Source organism: Elephantulus edwardii, unplaced genomic scaffold (assembly GCF_000299155.1).
Source record: "Elephantulus edwardii isolate Elephantulus edwardi_28Jun2011 unplaced genomic scaffold, EleEdw1.0 scaffold00339, whole genome shotgun sequence".
Lineage (NCBI taxonomy): Eukaryota > Metazoa > Chordata > Mammalia > Macroscelidea > Macroscelididae > Elephantulus > Elephantulus edwardii.
The window spans coordinates 1529172-1551239 of record NW_006400089.1 but is presented as its reverse complement, the minus strand read 5'-3'; the positions used below and the strand labels follow the sequence as shown (position 1 = coordinate 1551239).

The 22068-nt window shown below is 37.9% G+C and overlaps 1 protein-coding gene across 1 annotated transcript in view; it reads left to right on the top strand.

Moving 5' to 3' along the window:
- Positions 1–4488: 4488 nt before the first annotated feature.
- The window catches only part of SUN3 (Sad1 and UNC84 domain containing 3), a 93890-nt gene continuing 76310 nt past the window's right edge, over positions 4489–22068 (top strand). The window contains exon 1 of the mRNA XM_006901617.1: positions 4489–4610. Coding sequence (XP_006901679.1) covers positions 4489–4610 — 122 coding nt within the window. The remainder of the gene's footprint in view (positions 4611–22068) is intronic.

Here is a 22068-nt window from a genome sequence, read left to right as displayed (position 1 = left end):
CTGAATAATTTAAAAGCAATGTATGATAGGGTATTATGGTTATCACCAGAGTCCACAATTAAGGTTGCATAGTGGAATGTACTTGGGGCGGTGAGAGGGGTGCGGGGTGATTTTCTACCAGGGAGGGTGTCTTTCTTTTACTTTTGAAAGAGAGGAGCCAACTGGGGGGCGTCTTTAGAAGGCTGGGTGGGTAGAGAACTTCAGCAATGAATGAATGGAAATCCAAATTATCTGTAAATGTTCATTAAAATTATTAAAAAAATAAATGGATAGGAGAATTGTTAAAATTTGTTAGGTGCCATCAAGTCAATTACAATTCATAGAACAGCAGATCTGAACCTTGTCCTGCATCATCCTCATGATCTCTGTCAAGTCCAAGCCTGTTGTGGCAGTAATCATGTCAATCCATTCCATTGAGAATGCTCTTCTCTTTTGTGGTCCCTCTACTTTTGCAGCTTGATATTCCTCTTCAAATATGGTTCCTCCTAAAAATATGCCCAAATTAAGTAAGATTAAGTTTCATCATCCTTACTACTAAGAAATAACCTGGTTGCGCTTCCTTCTAGACACATTTATTTGTTCTTTGGACAGTCCATTTTATAGTCAATACTCTTCTCTAACACAAACATTCAAAGATATTGATTCTTCTTCCGTCTTCCTTATTCATTGTCCAACTTTCAGATACATATTGAAAGTACCATAGTTTTGATCAGGTACATTTTAATCTGTATACCAGCATCCTTGCTCTATAGAACAGTTTAGGAGGTAGAGCTCCAAATTCAGGGTATGACTCTAGAAGAATGTCCATTCTCTGTCATTTCTAGAGAAGTCATTTTCTCCAGCATTTGTAGGCTTAGCATTGCCTGGTGATTTTCAATAATCACCCCTATGTCACAGAAATCCCATCACACACAGGAACATTAGCTTCTAGGACTGCTCCACTATTGGGTTGGTTTTTGTGATTTGATTTTTTTTTTTGTGATACTGCGGTTTTTCACTCTGACACCTTCCTCTCTCCTTTTACCTCCCATGAGACACAATAGTTGGAAGTTCTCAGGGAACTTGGGCCATAATCTAATTAATGGTGTTGCATCTCACTCTAATCCTGGCACAACTGATTGGCTAATCACTTCTCAAATTACATTATGAAGAATTATTATTTTTAGGTTCCACTGAATTTACTTCTACTTGTAAAGACCCTATGAACAACAGATCGAAACCTTGTCCTATCCTGTGCCATCCTCACTCTCACCACCATGCTCAAACCTATTGCTGTAGCCACTGTGTCAATTCATCTCTTTGAGGGTCTTACATCATGGCATAACTGTCTCTAATTCTGCCTCATTAATATCTTAGAAGTAGGTATGTACAACACATAGTATAAGCCCCCTATACTTGGCTAGAATCATGGCCTACCCAAAAGGATACATATTTTGGGGGGGAACACAGATAAATCCATCAGAATATCCAAATAAACCACCTTATTACTCCAGGTTTCTAGATACACTGTATTCACAGAGATGTGCTCATGAATATATACCAATTATTTGTGTTGTTGAAAAGCTATAAATCATCTCTATAAGTACATATCTATATAATATGCACATACAATAGAACACTATTGAGCAGTTATAAAGAACAGATTTGAGTTAATATGCCTTTAGACACTCAAAATCCAGACTCATTGTTAGAGCAGAAACAGACTCAAAGTTGATGGTCCAAGGTCTCTGAGGCTGCAAGCTGCAGGAGAGAAACGTCCAACTTTTCTCCTGTTGGTAGATTTGAACCAGCAGAGAAACATGACCTTTGAATTTTCAGCACAACTCCTTAAAGATATACCTTTAGATAATGAGCAAAAAATGAGAATGGTATATCAGTTTTTAGAGTTTGATGCATGAAAACAGTATTATTTCTGGAAATATGTAATAAAAATAGAAGAATACATATGGAAATAATACACATAAATTTTCTAATTATAGTTAACCTGTTGGGAAAACACTCATTGCCAATGAGCCAGCTGACTCTGCAGTGAGTTTTCAGAGACTACAAATTGCCTGAGAGAATGTTGTCCATCTTTCTCCCACTAAATAGATAGAGTATTCAAACTTCCTTTCTCTTGTTTGGCAGCACAACTCCTTATCCAATAGGTCATGAGATTTGGGGCCTACTGTTGTCTTTATAATGCATATATGTTAAATGTGGAGCTATGAAAAACATGAGAAAATACACTAGAATATTCATATTTGTTATAGCAGGATTGTTATTCTGTTTTCACTAACCTGAACTCAACTAATTATGAATCTATGTGCCACTGCAAAATATTGCACAGTCCTGTGCCATCTTTGTCATCACTGATATCTTCTTATTCATTGTTCAGCCACTGAACATTTTGAGTGCCTTACAACCTAGGGAACTCCAGTCTTATCTTCTGTGTGATCCTGTAAAATTATGATAGGGATAGTAACATAAGAACAAATTTAAATTCAGGGAGAATAATGACTAGTGAAAGTCAGACATACCTCCACTCCTTATGCCTCCAATGCTCATCTTCTGGGTTTGATAATGCTTTGCAATGGTCATGTAGAACTCAAAGAATTAATGGTTTGTTAGGGAAATAATAAGAATTCCCTAGGCAGGGTTCTCTAGAGAAGCAAGACCAATGAAGCTTATAAATAGGTAGAAAGGTAGACAGATGGACTGGTTTCAAGGAAAAGCCTCACATTTTTGCATGTCAGACCTCAAGAGAAGGGCTTTTGGGGAGACAGCCCAAGCCGTCAGCAGATGGGCAGGATTTAAGGCTTTTGATTCAAAGATTGACGCAACTACAGTAGGGTACTGAAGAGTAACCATGTCAGCCTAGAGACTAAGGTGCACCTGATATAGGCCATGGCCTTTCCAAACACTTGCTATAAGTCAGAGAGCTGGACAACTATTAATGATGACAGAAGAATTGGTGCCTTTGAATTGTGATGCTAGAGAAAAGTGTTGAACATACCATTGACTGCCAGGAGAACAAACAGATCTGTCCTAGAGAGAGTGAAACCAGGCTGTTAACTGGAAGCAAAGATTTTGAAGTTCCATCTCACATACTTTAGGCACGTGGCCAGAAGAGAGCAGTCCTTGCAGGACATCATGCTTGGAAGGGTGGAGAGAAAGCACAAAAGAGGAAGATCCAGGATGAGATGGATTGACTCAGTGACTGCAGAAATAGCATTAGATTTGTCGAAAATTATGATTGGATCAGTATAAGGTAGCATTCAAAACTAAAGTACACAAAGTCGCTGTAAGTCCCAGGCAACTCGATGACACATAACAATATAGATAGATAGATAGATAGATAGATAGATAGATAGATAGATAGATATAGATAGATACCTTTGTGAAGCACCTGCATATATACACAATTCCTTGTCAATTTCAAGACAGGTCCTTGAAAACAGAGGCCACCAGCTAATCATTCCCCTCTTGGTAGGCTAGACATTTCATTTACATAATATAAGTGCAATGTATTACCATATTTTATAGTAATTTCTTTTGTTTGGTATCTTGACCAATTCCTGCAAAGTTCATACCAGTCATAAGACAATTGTCAGGTAGCTTAGGACTTGACAAACAATATCAAACCATAACTTGTATATTGCTTACTCAGGAAAAGGCAATTATCCTGGACAAAAGTAACAAACTTTCTGGAGTAGAATAATTGGTCAATTTCTTAAGGTTTAGGAGTAAAATCTGAAACTGTTTTTCAAAGAACTAAGAAAAAGGCCACATAAAAGAACATGTTTTACCAGAGATCCATCTTATTTCTATTAGCTGATTTCTGAAAGTAGATTGCTAAGCATTTCTTCCTATTCTGTCTTGGTCTAGAAGCTCCACAGAAACCTAGTTACAATGGGTGCCTATATTGTTATTTGAAATACCAGTGGTTGAGCTCCCAGTATTGTAACAAATACTAACATCACAGAACAACAAACTGACAGATGGATAGTGGTACAGTTGTTCTTTTTTTTGCTGTTGTGTATTGTTAAGTAGGAAACCAACTCCAGCAGGCTTTCAGAGGCTGAAAATTACACTGGAGGAGATTGCCCATGTGCCTTTGAGTTGGCAGTGCAACTCCTTACCACTAGGCCACCAGAGCTCCATTATAGCAGTGTAGTGGGTACTTATCCAGTATGTTTTAAACATGTTGCAGTGAAAGCATGTACTCAATTGACTGTGATGTCAATGAACAGATGGTTGTGTGTACACCTCGTGTGCAGGGCACGGGCCATGCTACCATTATGATGTGTCACAGAACAGTGATGCAACAAAGGAGTCTGGGCATTTCAAGATGTGCTTATTTAGAGTTTTCACTTGAAGGAGAGGCATATGTAACATAAACAAAGAAAGACAAATGTGTTATCTGCAGCTCCATGTTTTTCATAAGATAGGAATGAGAAAGAGTGGTAGACTTCCTGCTACTAGCTGCTTGTTAGTTAATAGGCGAAAATGATTGGAAGGCCAAAGCCAAGAATGGACGACAGAGTTTTTAGAGATGGTTCTGAAGAAGCCAGTGATGATGCTGATGTCAGTGCTCTACCCTCGCCACTCGAAAGCCCTGGCACACACTGGTATGTTACTTTGTAGAGTTCTTTCCATAGCCACTTATTCATGCTATACAAATCATATTTGTTATATGTACCCATGTACAGGAGATACTAAATCCACTCTTCTTTTTAGAGAAAAAATTTTCAAGCTGTTTTCTCTGAGTGGCTTTTTTCATCCGTGTGCTTTCTGTGTTCCATATAAATGAAGTCTAGGTCCATTCCATAGGATTGTGGACAAATTCTGAAAAGGAAACAAAATCCAAACTCACTGCCTTGGAGTCTGTTCTTACTTGTGATGCTCCCATGCACTCAAGGAAAGAAGAGTTGCTTCATAAGGTTTTCCTGGCTGTTACCTTTACAGAAGCACATGGACAAGCCTTTCTCTCATAGCATCACTATTACCATTGTTGTAGGTGCCATCAGATTGACTACAGCTCACAGCAACCCTGTGAATAACCAGTTGGAATTCTGCCCTATCCTACTCTGTCATCACAATCTCCAAAATGCTACAGCTGATTGTTACAGTCACTGTCAATCCATCTTGTTGTGAATCTTCCTTTCTGACCCTCCACCTTTCCCAAGGACTAGTCCCTTCTAACAATATGGCTAAAATAGGTTAGCTAACGTTTTATCATCCTTATCTCCAAGAAACACTCTGGCTGTACTTCCTCCAGGAAAGAATTATTTGGGGTATTTTTGTCAGTCCATGTTGTTATGTGCTGTTGAGTCAACTGTGACTCATAGTGACCCTATGTATAACAGCTCTGAACTCTGCTATATCTTGAGCCAATATTACTGTCGCTAGCATACTTACCCTCATTACTCCAGTAATTATGTCAATCCATATCATCCAGGGTCTTCCTTTCCTGGGCTGTTCCTTGACCCTTCCAGGCATGATATCCTTCTCCAAAGACTGATCTCTCCTGGCTACATGCCCAAAGTATGTACAGCAGAGCTTCAGAATCCTAGCCTCCAAGGAGAAACTTAGTTTCACCCTCTCCAGGACAGACCTAGTTCTTGGCAGTATATGACATATTCAATATTCTTCTCCAGCACTACTTCTCAAAATTATAAATTCTTTGTCTGCCATCCTTAGTCATTGTACAGATGTCTGATACATAGTAAGTAATTGTAGAGACCATGACCTGAATCAGGCACACCGTAGTTTTTAGACTCATTTCCTTGTTCTTCAGCACTCTGGATAGATTCCCAGACAGTAGAATTTCCTAATGCAATTCATCTTTTGATTTTATGACTATTGGTACCAAGAGTGTTGATTGTGGAACCAAGCAAGCTGAAATTGTTAACAATCCCAATCCCTTCTCCATCTATCATGATGTTCCCAATTGCCCCAGCAGTGAAAAAAATCTTCATTTTCTTGATGTTGAGCTTCAATCCATATTCCAAACTACAGTCCTTGACCTTCTGCAGCAAACGTTTCAGGCCTCCCTCAGTTTCAGCAAGTAAGGTTGTATCATCTGCATAATGCAGGTTGTTGATGAGGCTTCCTCTAATCCTGATGCCACATTCTTCCTCATAAATTATTTTAGTCGAATGATCTTTTTATGCAGACTGAAAAGATATGGAGACAGGACACATCCTTGATGCACACTCCTTTTCTGATTTTGAACTATGCTTTATTTCCTAGTTCTGTTCTGATGACTTCCTCCTCCTGGATCAAGTATCGATTTTGCATGAGCACAATTAGATGTTTTGGGATTTCCATTCTTCTTTACATTAGCCACAATTTATTGTGATCCACTCAGCCAAAGGCCTTTGCATAATCAATGAAACACAGATAGACATTCCTCTGGTACTCTCTGGTTTTGGCTAAGATCCATCTGACACTGACAGTGATGTCCCTAAGTGTTACATTCTCTTTAAATTCAGCTTGTATTTCTGATAGTTTTCTTTCTGTATCATTTCAGTCACTTATGGACAATCTTTGGCAGGATTTTGCCATTTTGCTTGTGTGATATTAATGATATGATGTATTATTTCATGCTCTGTTGGATCACCTTTTATTGGAATGGAAATAAATATAGATCTCTTCCAGTCAGTTGGCCAGGTGGCTATACTCCAGATGTCTTTGGACAGCCTGGTGAGCATACCCAGGGCTGCATCTGTCTGTTGAAATATGTCAACTGATATTCCATAAATTCCTTGGGCCTTGATTTTTGCCAATTCCTTTAGAGCAGCTTTAACTTCTCCTTCATTACTATTGCCTCTTGATCAATTGTTGTTTCATAAAATTGTTCTGCGTCAGGTAATTCTTTTGTACAGTGACTGTATACTCTTTCCATCTTCTTTAATGCTTCTTGGTTGTTGTTGTTGTGCCATCGAGTTACCTCCAACTCATAGTGACTCTATGTATAATAGCTCTGAACCTTGCCCTGTCCTGACTCCAACACATCTACCACCATTGCCCTAGTTACTGTATCAGTCCATCTCATCCAGTGTCTTCCTCTCCTGCACTGTCCCTCCACCCTTCCAAGCATGATGTCCTTCTCCAAGGACTGGTCATTCCTGGCCAAGTGCCCAAAGTATGTGAGACAGAGCTTCAAAACCATGTTCTCTAAAGAGAAAGGTGGTTTCACCCTCTTCAAGACAGACCTATTTGTTTTCTTGGTGGCCCATGGAATGTTCCAGACTCTACTCCAGATCCACAACTCAAAGGCATCCATTCTTCTTCTGTCATCCTTAGTCATTATCCAGCTCTCTGATGTATAGCAAGTAATTGTGAAGACCATGGTCTGTATCAGGAACACGTTAGTCTCCAGACTGAATTCTTTGCTTCTCAGTACTCTGGAGAGGTTCCTGACAGCAGACTTCCCAGTGAAATTTGTCTTTTGATTTCCTAAATGCTGGTGCCAAGAGTATTGACTGTGAAGCTGAGCAAGCTGAAGCTGTTAACAACCTCAATCTCTTCTCCATCTATTCTGGTGTTGCTAATAGGCCCAGTGGTGATAAATTTTGTCTTCTTGATGTTGAACTTCTATTCATATTGAAGAGTACAGTCTTTGATCTTCTGCAGCAAGCACTTCAGGTCTTCCTCAGTTTTGGCAAACAAAGCTGTGTCATCTGCGTAATGCAGGTTATTGCTTTCTGGATAACTTAATATTCTGCCCATAGCATCCTTAAGTATCGTATATCAAGGCTTGAATTTATTTAGTTCCTTCAGCTTAAAAATGCGGAGTGAGTTTTTCCCTTTTGATTTTCTGACTCTAAATTTTTGCACATTTCATTATAATTCTTTGCTTTGTCTTCCTGTGCTGTCCTTTGAAATCTTCTGTTCAGTTCATTCACTTTTTTATTTCTTCCCTTTGTTTTCAGTTCTTAGTGTTCTAGTGCAATATTCAGAGTCTTTTGCAGCATCCATCTTTGCCTTTCCAATGGCACATAACAACAACAACAACAGTTTTTGTAATGACCTTTTGCATTCTTCATGGATAATATTCTTGACATCCTCCCACAGCTCATTTGGGCTTCACTTATGAGTGTCTAAGGCCTCAAAATCTGTTCTTACAATGTGTTGTTTTGTTGCGTTTTTTTGTGTTTTTTTTTTAAATTCAAGTAGGATAGATTAAAGATCAAATATTGGTACTTATGAATTTGATTTTATTTTCTTTAGCCTCAGTTTGACTCACATATGAGTAGCTGATGATCTGTTCCACAATCAGCACTCCATTTTCACAGCTGATATTGAGCTTCTCTAACAATTCTTTCTAAGATGTAATTGATCTGATACCTGGGCAAACTGTCAGATGAGGTTCATGTATGTAGTCTCCATTTATGTTTCCCATAAAAGGTATTTGCAATGAATAAATCATTGACTGTACAAATTTCTATCACCAAACCCATATTTTCTGACTATTAATCCTTCTTCTCCACTCCCAGCTTTTGTATTCCAGTCAGTCATTAATAATAGTGCATCTTGGTTGCATGTTTGGTTGATTTCAGACTGCAAAAAATTGGTAGAAATTGTATATTTCATCCTCTTTGGCTCTGATTGTTGGTGCATATATTTGAAAGATAGTGCTATTGACAGGTTTTCCTGTCATGCATTTATGTAACTCATTGTATTTCAAGATAGATCTGAAAATGGATTTTTTAACTATGAATATGACCCCATTTTCCCTCACCTTTTCATTTCAACATAGTAGATCATATGACTGTCTGATTCAAAATGTCCCATGACAATCCATCTCATTTCGCCAATGCCCAGTATTTAATTTACCTACATTCATGCTTCTCACATTCCATGTTCCAATAATTACTATCTGCTTACAACTATTCCTCCTTCTTTGTATTTGCCAACCAGAGGGCTCAGCCTCAGATGCCACATCTGCTAGTCTAATTAAATGTGCTCTACTGTGCACAGGGTTTTCAAGGGCCTTTTGTTTTGGAAATAGATGGCAGATCCTTTGCCCTAGTCCGCCTTAATTTAGATGTTCAAATTAGAGCAATATTTGGCTGACAAGTGTTTCCTCCAGCACCAACTCAAAGATATTGATTGATTCTTCTTTTTTCATTTTTATCATTGTCCAGCTTTCAGATGTATAGGGAGCAATTGCATCAGACACATCTTGGTTTTTAAACTGACATCCGTTCTTTAGCACTTTGAAGAGACCCTTGAAATCTTGAGAGCAGATTTCCCCAATACAACACTTTTGACTTCTTGACTTCTGCTACCATGGATGATGTTTGTGGATCCAAATAAAATGAAATCATTGACAACTTTAATCTTTTCTCCATCTATAGTGGTGCCTTTTAGTCCAATTGTGAGGTTTCTTGTTTTCTTGATGTTGAAGTGTAATCCATGTTGAAGACTGAAATCTTTGGTCTTCTTTAGTAGATGCTTAGAGTCTTGTCTTAGTACTTTTTTTTCATTATCACTGGGTGGGCTAAAATTCACAACTTTTAAGCTAGTACCCAATGCTACTTTTGATTATAACTCTCAATGTCAACCTTCAGTTGTGTTTCTGAAGCTGGTAATACTGATAGCAGAAGAGACTATTCATCTTACTTTAAGGAGTTGCCTGTGAGCTTCAACTGCTAATGTTTTGGGTTATTTTCATAAAGAAATTTAAATTTTATTATAGTAAAAATTGTTAATCTTTCTCTTAGAGTTTTCCTTTTGTTTCTTATTTGTAACAGTCTTTTCTTTGTTGAGGTAAACAGTATTTTTTTGCAGGATCTTACTTTTTCCTTCATTATGCTATTTATTTAAGTTTTTTAACATTGACAATGTTTTAATTTTAGTTTTTCATTGTTGAACATTTTCTTCTACCTTCCCTCATCCTTCTCCAACCCTCCCCACAATGCTCCTCTTGTTCCAGATTGTTTTTATAAATATAATTCCTAATCATATATTCCTTTCAGACAGTTATTCCCCTCATCTGTTCTAAAGCAGTGTTATCTATTCACTCTTTTCCCATTCTCTCCCCAACACCTTTATGTCTATTCTATCTTATAACAGAGCTATTATGCATTAACTGCTAACTATATGGTAAATTGTCCAGTATTTTATGAAAGAGAAGTAATCCTTTCAAAAAGAATGAACCTTAGCAAGAAGATTATTACTTTAACTTAAAGTTTCACAGATTATCCACTTTAAAAACCATTTTTGCAATATGCCTTGATTAGCACTCTGGAGAAAGAAATTTTAGTTGCCACTGAGTTTGTTGTAAGTATGTAATTGAGAATTAACTGAACAGTTGACTTTAAAAGAGAAATATATGTTTGAAGACTAATGTGCGCCTGATTCAGGCATGGTCGTTCTGATCCCTTGCTCTATGTCTGAAAGCTGAACAATGAATAAGGATGACAAAAGAATTGATACCTTTGAGAAGTGGTATTGGAGAAAAGCACTGAATATCCTATGGATTGGCAAAAGAAGAAATAGGTACATCTTGGGAAAAGTGCATCCAGAGTGCAGCTTGGAGGCAAAGATAGTGAAGCTTCATCTCTCATACACTGGGAATGTTGCTAAGAGAGGCTATTCCTTGGGAAGGGACATCATGCTTGGAAACATGGAGTATCAGTTAAAAAGAAGGCCTCCAATGAAATGACATATGTGAAATGAAATTTCCAGTGAAATGAAATTGACATAGTGACTGTAGTAATAGGTTCAAATACATCAGAGTTGATGAGGATGGAAAAGGATAGGTCAAGTTACAGGTTTGTTGTTCATAGGGTCACTTGAGTAGTACTTGACTCAAGGAGTTGTTCATACTGTCACTTGAGTAGTACTTGACTCAAGGACACTTAAGAACAGCAACAACAAAAATCATTAAATCATAGAAGTCCCAGAGTGATACAAATAATTAAGTGCTGAATCATCAACCTCATGGTTGGTACTGCAAGCCAGCCAAGATTTGTCTTAGAAGCCAGGACTCTCAATCTACCTCTTAAAGGTCATAGATAGCCATGAAAACTCTACAGAGAAATTCTACTTTGCACACACAGGGCTGTCATGAGTTAGAATCAACTTGTTGGCAACTATCAACAACAATTAGACCATATATAGATAATAGCTTTTAAGAAACAGTATAGATATATGTATGAATCAATAATACTAATCCTAGAGACTATAAAAATAATTCAAAGATGGAACAAAAATTAAAACCTGTACATCAATGTAGCACTTCTCACAAGTTTCACAATGTGGGAGCAACTGAAATGTCCATGTACAGATAAATGAAGAACAAATGCATCCATAGAATGAATATGATTGTCAGAAAAATGGAGTTATCATACACTCAATTACACAGATGAAACTTAAAAACATGCTGAGAAATAATTCAGTCACAGAAAGACAAATAGCATATGATCCTGCTTATAAGTGGTATTTAAAATAGAGAAATATGTGGAGATCAAAATATACTAATGGCTAACAGGGGCAATCCTGAGGAGGAAAGAAAAAGTCTGAACGTAGGGCTACTGTATCTCTCATAATGGTAATAGAATAATTTCTAAATGGATATTATTGAACAGTATCATTAATATCCCACCCAAATAAAATCTTGCTGAAGGTTCTTTAAAAATGGCTGGAATATCAACAAGGTTATATAAAAAAGGAACTGCCAGATATTCAAATTGTATATAGAAGAGGCTGTGGCATAAGGGATAGTGTGTGTGTGTGTGTGTGTGTGTGTGTGTGTGTGTGTGTGTCTACGTGCAATTGTACAAACTCTATCCTGAAAATTATTTCTCCCAATTTCAAAATGATGAAGGAAGCTACGTTAGAAATTGAATTAATCTAATGACTCATCTCAAAGTAAGCAATGAGAAGTTTGTTATCATGATTGTAGTAAATTTTGAAGTTTGTACATAAGCTTAATGGTATATATATATTACACATATAAAAATATATGCATGTTGTAGTACTTAAGTTTGAAGTTCGTACACAAGCTTAATGGTGTATAATACATATATAAAAATATATACATATTTTTGTTCCTTTTACCTTTTCTAGGGTAACCCAAAGTTGGAAGATTTTAATAGCTATATTTATACTGATTTTTCTTCTTATAGGTAAGTCATCCTAAATACTTATCTCTAGACAGATTTCACAGGATATTTTTGGGTGGTAAGAAATATTTGAACACCAGGACTCACATTTACAAATACCACAGAAAATGCTGAAAGTCACTTGATCTTTAATCATTGTTGTTGTTATTATGTGCCGTCGAGTCGCTTGCGACTCATAGCAACCCTATGTACAACAGCTCTAAACTCTGCTCTGTCCTGTGCCAATCGCATTGTCTCCGACACACTCATCCCGATTGCCCCAGTCACCAAATCAATCCACCTCCCAGAGGGCCTTCCCCTCCTGTGCCTTCCCTCCACCCTCCCAAGCATGATGTTCTTCTCCAAGGACTGGTCCCTCCTTACAACATGACCAAAGTATGTGAAACGAAGTCTCAGAATCCTTGCCTCCAAGGAGCAGCAGCCCGGTTTAACCCTTTCCAGGATGAATCTGTTTGTTTTCTTGGCAGTCCATGGCACCCTCAGCACTCTTCTCCAACACCAAAGCTCAAAAGCATCAATTCTCCTTCTGTTCTCCCTGGTCAATGTCCAGCTCTCTGATGCATAACAAGTGATGGCAAAGACCATGGCCTGTACCAGACACACCTTTAATCATTAATCATATAATTAATCATATAACTAATCATATAATTAATCATATAATTTTTAATTATTTAACAACAACATATGGTTATAAAAGTAATTCAGACTTCTTTAAAGAAAATGTAGAAATTGGCTTTTTTTTTCTATTAAAATTTGTGTCTAGGATCACACACGAAATCATAAATTACAAAGATATGGAAGTTACCTTTTCAAAGCCTGAGTGTCTCAGCTTGGGAAATAGTGACTATCAAGGGTACTGCTTGTTACATGGTTCCTGAAGAAAGGACCACCAGCCTTGCAATTTCCAGTTTTCTTACATATCCCTTTTACATTGCAAAACTGTTACTTAACATAGCAGTATAGTTATAAAACTGAAATGTGACTTTCCTAGATTAACATTTACCTCTTTGAAACTGTTTTTGTGACTTTCCTAGATTAACATTTACCTCTTTGAAACTGTTTTTCTTGGTCATATGTAAATTGTACCTTAAACTGTCTGTTTACCAGGAAGGGAAATGCATCTTTCCTGGATTAGTATTTATCTTTCCAAAACTACTTTTCTCAGTTGTTAACTATTTAATGTTATCTGTTTACTAGGAACTATGTGTAAACTGTTCTTTTAAGATGTAAAAAATCTGTAACTTTACCAAAATCTAACCAAAATATAAGAACATAATGACACTCCCAAGTGGGGAGACAGTTTTCTGCCCTCCTAGATCTGCAATAAAATGCTTTGGATATTGTGAAAAAAAAAAGTTTCCACTAAAATCTAGATTGCAACCCAGTTACTGTCATGAAGAATATTTTATAAAATGGTATATGTGTTGAGTGGTATTCCTCTGTAAAAGGAATATGCAGAGCAAGCAACAGCTTTGAGATCCATCCACAAAAGACTGAAAATTATTCCAGTTGTTACTCTGAGCAATAAGAAGGGTTCAGGGTCCTCACTGAACTGGAATGTTAACAGGAAATGAACCAGTACCATCCTCTGTCAGAGAATTACATGAGGCAAGATAATGTTGAAATAAGCCCAGCGAGCTGGGGAAAATGGGGAAAGGTGCATATCATTCAAGGTTAGTGACCTGAGTGGAAACTATTAATGCAAGGTTGGCAATCCCACTTCAAGGCCTGCCTCATGTCAGTGGGTCTGCACCAACTTGCTTCATCTGAGTGGACCAGAAGCCCCTGGATATGTGGTTTCTAAAAGAAACTGGGAACTGCTCACCTCTCTCTGTATCCTGTCTGATGGGATCCCTATCCCCAAGGCTTTCTGCCTGTGGCATATGTCAGACTCCCTGGCTAGTCTGTCCTTCCTGCAGACCTGTGCACCAGAGCTCAGTGGCTTTGTGAATCCATTTCAGCACCTGTGCAAAATGCAGTCATTGATATCTGGGATTTAGCTCACATAGAAAGTTAAACATCAAATTCCCTTGACATTGTTTAAGACTGAAAGATTATCTATCTCTATCTCTATCTCTATCTCTATCTCTATCTATATCATCTCTATCTCTATATCTATATCTATCTATCTCTGTATCTATCTCTATCTCTATCTCTATCTCTATCTATTTATCTATCTATCTATCTATCTAGATCTAGATCTAGATCTATCTATCTATCTAAAGGATGCAAACTTCCCTTTTCTATTTCGCAGGTGTAATCTTACCAACTTAACAATTAGTTTATCTGACTGCTTTAGACCTACTGATTAGAAGTTTCTTTGGCAAAATTAAACAACGCTCTGACTTTTTAAAGACTATTTATCATCCATAGTTAGAATCAGGCCATGGTCTTTGCAATTACTTGCTATGCATCAGAAAGCGGGACCATGATGTCTAGAGAAGATCTTGGAAGCAAGGATTCTGAAGCTTTGTCTGATATAATTTGGACATGTTGTAAAGAGGGACCAATCCTTGGAGAGAGATGTCATGCTTGGAGGGTGGAGGGGCAGTGCAAGAGAGGAAGACCCTCTATGAGATAGATTGATTCATTGACTGCAGTAATGGAGGTTGGTGTGTCAGAAACAATAAGATTGGCACAAGATAGGGCACTTTGTAGGGCTGTTGTACATAGGGTTGCTATGAGTCGCAAGCAACTTGATGACACATAACAACAACAACAATCATGCTTAAGAGTTTGTTAAATATATAGAAAATATTTTAGAAATAAGTTTGCTCCTGGCACATGAATTCTAACATAATGTTGGTCTTTTCTTTAACAGGATTTAGAAGCCATGAAACAGTTAACCACACATATTTTTTTCAAAAATCTGGACAATTATATGCTGTATTTGCAGAGTATAGCTCAAGGCTTCATAGTTACCAGGTGACGATATGGGTTTTTATTAGATATTAATTCATTTAAAATGCATTATGCTACAAGACAAGGTCAATGTATTATGTTATCTTAATTTTATATGGAGATATCTACCAAAAAAATGAAATGGTTTTGTATCTAAACCTGTTAAGTTGACCCAACTCGTGGAAACCCTAGGTATGTCAGAGCAGATCTGTTTCCAGGGTCTCAGTCTGCAAAACATTACCAGACCTTTCCTACAGAGTATAGTGGGTGGGCCTATGCCATCAACCCTGCAGTGGACATCTCAGTACATTAACCCTTTGCATGTCCCTCCCTCCCGCTTCACTGCAGACTACTCATGGACAATACAAGCACAATGAAAGGTGGAGCAAAGGCACTTTACTGTTGACTTTTCCCCTACACTCTGGATGCTGTGATGTTTCCTTTGTTCTGAATCTGTTTGGGTTTAGACGAAGGTATAAGACTAGAGGTTGTCTTTCTGGTTCACCTCCACCTGTCTCCTTGTGTACTAGCTTGTACTTGGGACACTCTGACCTGTGTGACTAGAGTGAAGAGGGGTGACATTAAGCCCTAGAAGAAGGGCAGAACAATGGATCCACATCCTTGTGTTGATTTTCAACACAGTAACTCCACTCTGGTCTCTAACCTTGAGTCTGATATGCATTCCTTGCTCCGCTCCCCATTTCTCAGCTCACTCCATTCATTCAAATATATCTGCCTCTGGAATTGATGGTATACCAATTGACGTATTTCACCTAACAGATGCTGCCCTGGATGTGCTCACCAAGTTGCGCCAAGAAATCTGGAGAACAACCATTTGGCCAACTGAATGGAAGAGATCTATATCTGTTCCCATTCCAAAGAAGGGTGACCTAACAGAGTGTGAAAACTATAGAACAATATAATTTATTCTACTGAAGATTATCCAAAAACGACTGTATAACACATCAGTAGAGAATTGCCAGAAGTCCAGGCTGGATTTAGAAGGGGTTGTGGTACTAGGGATATTGTAGCTAATGTTAAATGGATCTTAGCTGAAAGCAGGGAATATCAGAGGAATGTCTGTCTGTGTTCCATTGATTATGCAAAGGCGTTTGACTATGTGGATCATAACTGTGGCTGACTCTGAGAAGAATGGGAATCCCAGAACACTTGATCATGCTAATGTGAAACCTGTACTTGGACCAAGAGGCAGTTGTCAGAACAGAGCAAGGAAACACTGCATGCTTCAAAATTGGAGATGTGTCCTACCTCTATACCTTTTCAACCTGTATGCAGACAGATTATCCAGAAGGCTGGGTTCTATTAGAAGTGTGGCATCAGGACTGGCAGAAGATCTATCAACAATCTGTGTTATTCAGATGACACAACCCTGCTTGCTGAAACTGAGGAGAACCTGAAGCACTTTCTGCAGAGGGTCAAGGACTGCAGCCTTCAATATGGATTGTGAGGCTCAATATAAAAAAAGATAGTTTCTCATCACTGGACCAATTGGCAGCATCAGGATGGATGATGAAGAGATTGAGATTGTTCACAACTTTATTTTGCTTGGCTCCACAGTCAAGACTCTTGTCACCAAGAAATTAAAAGACGTATTGCAATGGGAAAGTCTGCTGTTAGGGACGTCTCCAAAGTACTGAAGAGCAATGGTGTCACTCTGTAGACTAAGGTGTGTCTGATACATGCTATCGTCTTTGCAATCACTTGTTATGAATCAGAGAGCTGGACAATGACTAGGGAGGATAGAAGGAGAACGGATGCCTTTGAGCTGTGGTGCTGGAGAAGAGCATCGACTGCTAAGAAAACAAACAGGTTCATCCTGGAGAGGGTTAAACCAGGTGGCTCCTTAGAGACAAGGATTCTGAGGCTTCGTCTGACATACTTTCGACATGTTGTAAGGAGGGACCGGTTCTTTGAGAGGGACATCATTCCTGGGAGGATGGAGGGACAGCACAGAAGGGGAAGACCCTCTATGAGGTGGATTGATTCAGTGACTGAGTAATTGGGATGGGTGTGTCAGAGACAGTGTGATTGGCACAGGATAGAGCAGAGTTTAGGGCTGTTGTACATAGGGTCGGTATGAGTTGCAAGCTACTCAACAGCACATAAGAACAACAACAACAGCATGTAATTCTTGGATGAAGATCATACAGGTTCAGGTCCTGTCATCTTTCCACTCCAAATGAGGACCCTTCTTGGATACTCATAGAGTGATAACTAGAATCATTCCCAGTCTCTTCTGGATGGCTTTCAAAGTTGTTACTTGCTCTGAAAACAGTCAAAATCTGTGAACACTTGGTCTTGGACCAAAGGAAAGCTAAGGTATACACTGATAATACAGGGGTCAGTCTGATAGAACTATTATTGAACTCAACAGTTTCTTTCCATTGTCAATTGTCAATAAAACCAATGGATTGCAATATCCATAACAGCACTTTAATGCATAAAACTGAGATTCCCCTCAAAAACTGCTGCCTCCACTGGGAGTGATCACTAGTTTTTATACTTGGGTTAAATACTAATTCACTAAACAATAAACTTTTGTTAGTAAAGTTACAGAATTTCTACATTTAAAAAGAACATTTTACACATAGTTGCTAGAAAACAGTTGTCTAACTTATGAAATAGTTCACATTTAACTGAAGAACAAAAGTTTTGAAAAGGTAAATGTTAATCCAGGAGAGATCCATTTCCCTTCTGGTAAACAGGCAGTTTAAGGCAAAATTTGTGTTTGACTGAGACAAACTGTTTCAAAGAGTTGAATGCTAATCTAGGAAAGATGCTTTCCTCTCCTGGTAAACAGGCAGTTTAAACTACTGTACATGGCTAAACAAAGGGGAGGGGGGAGAATTCCAAGGCAAAGTAACTAGTTTTGCAGGCTGGAGAAAACTGTCATCAGTTTTATAAATATGTATTTATAGTTTTATAACTGTTATATATTTGGAGAATTCTGAATTTATTACATACCACTCTATCAGAACTTGTACACCACAGCTTGCTCAACCTAAGATGAAGGGCCATGCTAACGCTTGGGACCTAATGGATGAGGCTATCTTCAGTGTAAGAGAACAGAAGGTTAATAACAATGGACTCCAGTGATTACCATCTTGCAAAAACTCTCAGCCGTAGTTGGTACAGTAGATGCCCCTTCTGCATATGGTAGTCTTTCCTAAACCTTTGTAAGAACATTCCCTTTTTCCCATCCATCCCAGCTCCAATGACACCTCAGAGAGACTTTTATAACTACTATTTATTCATGGAGCATCTATACTTTTATCTATACTTCAGCCTTATTTATCCTAAAGACTTGCTTACCAGCTGTCTTTTGACTCCTGACTCTCTCTGCACTATAAAGCCAGGCAAGAGCCTAAAATAGTGCCTGGTATTGGAAGCAGGAGTGGCATCCACTTCCTAAACAACATGCCTCTGGAAGTTGTATGAACTTTGGGAAATTTGAAGCCTTTTGAGAAAGGCTTCAGGTCTTTTGTTCATAGGGTTGCTATGAGTCATGCTCAACTTGACAGCAATAAAAAATAACTACAAATGGGGGGGCTATCTCAGTTATTCAGCACTGCTATAGACGACTAACAAATGAAAATTTATTTTCTCATAATTTAGGAGACTTGAAGTCTGAACATAGGGCATCAACGGTCTTTGCTTCCTTTCAATCTTTGTGGGTCCAATGTTCCTTGGAGATGTGTGTGTGTGTGTGTAAAATAATCTTTCACTGAGTTCAGGGTGTTCTCAACATATGGAACCTATGCCCAAAGGACATGCTTTGCTCCCACTTTTCTTTTGTGTTAGTAGTAATAGCCTTCTTTCTCTGCTAGCTTCTTTTTTTATCTTTGTAAGATAAAAAGTAACACAGGCCATACTCAAGGAAAAGTCTTCTATCAGGGCGGTAGCCTGAGTAAGTGTCTCTTAATTCACCTTGATAACATCAGATCACAAAATCGGGATAAATGCATCATTATACAACTGTCAAGCTGATGAAAATCATGGCCCAGCCAATTTGACATATATTTTAGGAAATAAGTGTTGAATTAGTATGTATTTGAATGAATGAATTTGTGATCTGAGTGTTGCCTATCCCTTTTAAAAATGGCACATAAAAACAACAACAAAAAAATAAAGTCATCTTTTCCTTCTCTCAATTTTATGCTCATTAGAACACTTATGTTACTGTTATTGGATGCCCTTGAGTTGAACTCATAAAAACCCCAAGTGCAGCAAATTCAATCCTTGCCTGATCCTAAGGCATCCTCACAATATTTTCTGTGCTCAAGCCCATTTCTGTAGTCAATATACCATCCCATCCTGTTGAGGGTTTTTCTCTGATCTTCCATCTTTCCATGCATGGTGTCCTTTTCTAGGAACTGGTTTTCCTGAGACCATACCTAAGTATGTTGCTGTTGTTGTGGATCATCAAGTCAAAACTGTCAGAGCTGACCCTATGATGAGTTTTCAGAGGCAGTTAATCACAGGGGAGGAGACTGTCCATCCTTATCCCACAGAGAAACTGGTAGGCTCAAACCACAAGTCTTTGGGATTGCAGGGCAGCTTCTTGCCCCTAGACTTCCAGAGCTCCCCTAAAGTATATAAGATAAAAACTCACTGTTTCTACCTTTAGGAAGCACTCTGGATGCACTTTCCCAATGCAAAAATTTGTGTTTGTTTTTCTGTCAGTCCATGGAAGATTCCATATTCTTTGCCAAAACTGTAATTTAAAGGCATCAATTCTTTTTTAAGTTTCCCTTAATCACTGTCCAACTTTTACATATGTATGAAGTAATTGAAAATACTATGGCTTAGGTCAGACACACCTTTATCTTTAACTGAGACCATTGCTCTTTAACACTTTGGAGATGTCTTAAACAGCAGATTTGTCCAATATATATTACACCTTTTGCGTTCCTGGCTGCTCTTACCATGAATGTTGACTGTAGAAACAAGTAAAAAGAAATCTCTGGAAATTTAAATCTTTTCTCCATTTACAATGATGTTGCTTATTGGTCCAGCGGTGAGGAATTTTGTTTTCTTTATGTTGATGTGTAACTTGTACTGAAGAATATAGTCTTTGAACTTCTTCAGGAAGAGTTATAAATCCACTTCACTATCCACAAAAAAGATTGTGTCACCTGCATATTTCATGTTTTTCAGGTTCTTGATGAGGTTCTTCCTCCAATTCTGATGCCACATTCTTCTTTATATAGTTCAACTTCTTGAGTGATTTGCTAAGCATACATTCTGAATAGGTTTAGAGAGAAGATATAACCCTGATAGACACCTTTCCTGATTTGAACCATGTACTATCCCTTGATTGAATGGCTCTGAGTTAATACTTCTTGGTTTCTGTACAGGTTCTACATGAGCACAATTAAGTGTTCTACAATTTCTGTTCCTCTCAAAGTTATCCATAATTTATATGTTCCACATAGTCAAATACCTTTGCATGGTCAATAAATCACAAGTAAACATCTTTCAAATATTCTCTGCTTTCAGCTAAGATCCATTCATCTGATAATAGCAGTCATATCCTTTGTTCTAATGCCTCTTTTGAATTTAGCTTCATTCTTCCAAGTCTCTTTTGATGTGCTGCTCCAATAATTTTTAATAATCTTCAGCAAGATTTTGCTTGCATGTGATAGTAATGATATTGTTCAATAATTTACATATCCTATTGGGTCCTTTTTATGAAAATGGCACAAATATGGATCTCTTCCAGTAAATTGGTCAAGTAACTATCATCCAAATTTTTTGACATAAGTGTGTGAGCATATTCTAGGGCCTATGTTTGCTGAAACACCTCACTTGATATTCTTTCAGTTCCTAGAGATTATGTTTTGCTGATGACTTAAGTGCAATGTGGAGTAACTAGAAAATAAAAGATGACGTAGTGCTTTTCATTAAAGAAAAGCATGGAAGAACTCTATAAGTCCTAATCCACAACATAAACAGTCTTCTGAGTGTCCTGAAAAATCTACAACCAGGAGAGGATAAAATAGGTAAAATGGGACCTTCTAAGAATCAGATCCCTATGCACATCCAAAAACTTCTCCACCAGGGTAAAAAGGGCAGCCAGAGACTGGAAAAAATTATTTGGTAATGACATGTCAGATAAGGGACGTATCTCTAGAATTTATAAAATACTGGAGCATCACAAAAAAGATAAAGACGAACAACTCAATTGAAAAAATGGGCACAGACACTTCACCAAAGAAGACATTCTGATGGCAAACAAACACATGAAGAAATGTTCAAAATCCCTACCTTTAAGAGAGATGCAAATCAAAACAACTATGAGATATCATCTCACCCCAGAAAGAATACCACAATTTAAAAGAACAGCAAGCAATAAATGCTGGGGAGGTTGTGGAGAAACTGGAACCCTTATTTACTCTTGTTGAGAGTGTAAAATGGTGCAACCACTCTGGAAGACAGTATGAAGCTTTCTCAAAAGGTTGCAAATACAAATACCATTTGACCCAGCAATTCGCTGGAAAGAACCTAAGTGTCCACCAACAAATGAATATGTATAGAGAAGCTGTGGTATATTCACATAATGGAATACTACATTACATTGAAAAACAAGGAACTCATGAAATATTACTTAAAATGACTTATCCTGGAGGACATTATGCTGAGTGAAATATCTCAGTCACAAAAAGACAAATACTGTATAGTGCCACTGTTGTAAAACAGGACTGACATTGGGGTTAGGGGGAGCCTAAGAAAGATGGGGTGAATTATGTATAATGATTGAAATAGATGACGGAGAGAATTGTTTAAAAGGGATTTATGATTAGGTATTATTGTCATAAGAGGAGTCCAGACCGAAGGCTGCACAGTGGAGTGGACTTGGGGGAAGGGATTGTATAACAATGAAATAATTTTTCTTTTACTTTTCAAAGAGAAGAGTAAACTGGGGGGAAGGGTGGGCAGGGAGAAAGGGAAACAATGAATGAATGGAAATTATATATAATTTTATATATATTGTAGCTGATGTTAGATGGATCTTAGCTGAAAGCAG